This window comes from Alexandromys fortis, unplaced genomic scaffold (assembly GCF_014885135.2).
Source record: "Alexandromys fortis isolate MF-2015 unplaced genomic scaffold, M_Fortis_MF-2015_v1.1 scaffold_715, whole genome shotgun sequence".
NCBI lineage: Eukaryota > Metazoa > Chordata > Mammalia > Rodentia > Cricetidae > Alexandromys > Alexandromys fortis.
In genome coordinates this window covers 21,648-23,163 of record NW_026068579.1, presented here as the reverse complement: position 1 = coordinate 23,163, position 1,516 = coordinate 21,648, and the positions used below count along the sequence as shown (strand labels likewise).

Below are 1,516 nucleotides of genomic sequence, written 5' to 3'. Positions count from 1 at the left end.
GGATAATCCCTTTGACATAAAGGACTAGTCTGAACTGGGCTTGAATATAGTGTGGTAGAGTTAGCTCTCTAATATAAAGGAACCTGTTGAAAGAAGACTATGGAGACAAGACCTAACCTGCTAAACCACAAGGTCAAACTCTAAGTAATTTGGAATTTAGACTAGTATTCTGTCATAGTATTACAAAATCATACAAAATCATCGCTGCAATAGGTTTCTCATAAGCCCAAATATGGTGTTGCTAAGAGCATCAGGGACAGATCAATGCTTCTTATAAAGGCCTTTTCTACTGCTCCTGAAAATCAAGGCAGTCAAAATGGCCTAGCTCCTTCTACTGCAATATTTCCCCCTGAACACACTGTAAGCATCCCAGTTTCCATGATCCTTGCTGGCCTATGCATTTCTCAACTATGATACTTGTGTAGAAATGGGATCTCTATCAGTTATTAGCTGAAGTATCATCTAAGTTGTCAACATGGTTTAAGTTTCATCAGTGGATAAGTGATTAATGACTAAGATGACCTTCCTGTCAGTTTGTGTGGGGGTTTTCTAGAGCTGATTGTATCGTGAGAATGTTGAGGCTATTCCGATCTAATTAAAGGATTAGCCTAAAACACGATGTCATTACAGAGTTGGAAAGAAAGGTTTGTAGAAGTTTCACTTAAAGCTCTTCCAGTCGCAGGCGCTTTGGGAGCCGCCGATTACTGTCCAGCCATGGCCAAGTCCAAGAACAACACCACACACAACCAGTCCCGGAAATGGCACAGAAACGGCATCAAGAAACCCCGGTCACAAAGATACGAATCTCTCAAGGGGGTTGACCCCAAGTTCCTGAGGAACATACGCTTTGCCAAGAAGCACAACAAGAAAGGCCTGAAGAAGATGCAGGCAAATAATGCAAAGGCCATGAGTGCAAGTGCAGAGGCCATCAAGGTCCTGGTGAAGCCCCAGGTGCCAAAGGGTCCCACCCTCAAACTCACCCGTCAGGCTTTAATTGCTCACCCCAAGCTTGGGGAGCAGATTAAAAGCTACATGGCCAGGGGTCATAGGCTCCAAAAAACAAAGCCCAAGGTTCAAGCCAAGGCAGAGGCCTCAGCTGCAGCTCAGGCTCCCAAAGGTGCCCAAGCTCCTGTGAAGGCCCCATAAAAAAGGTCGCAGTCTGCCAATGTGAAGACAGATGGACTGGTGTGAACACCTACACAGTATTTGCAGATGTTCAGGACCTTATGCTGTTTTTACAAATAAACGTGAGGCAAGTTCTGTTAAAAAAAAAAAAGTTTCACTTAAAGAATGACATAATGAGAGACCTTCCTTTCCGAGCATTTCTTTCTTTGGTCACTTATTCTATACCCTGTTCTTCTTTTTCTATCACCACATTTACTTCATGGTTCTCCATACCTTTTTTACAACAATGGACTAACACCTCTGAATTTCTGACCAATACATAAAACCATATTCTTAAAAGAGCTCCTTTGTTCAGGTATTTTGTGAGTATTCAGTAAACTATTAGAGAATC

General features: G+C 42.6%; 1 protein-coding gene across 1 annotated transcript; it reads left to right on the top strand.

The window, feature by feature from the left end:
- The first annotated feature begins 714 nt into the window (after positions 1-714).
- LOC126495882 (60S ribosomal protein L29-like) lies at positions 715-1,146 on the top strand. Its single transcript, XM_050133460.1, has one exon. It carries the CDS (start codon positions 715-717, stop codon positions 1,144-1,146), a length of 432 nt encoding a protein of 143 aa, XP_049989417.1.
- Positions 1,147-1,516: the final 370 nt, after the last annotated feature.

Coding starts and splice junctions, on each gene's coding strand:
- LOC126495882 (XM_050133460.1), top strand. CDS start 715: ATGGCCAAGTCCAAGAACAACACCACACACAACCAGTCCCGGAAATGG.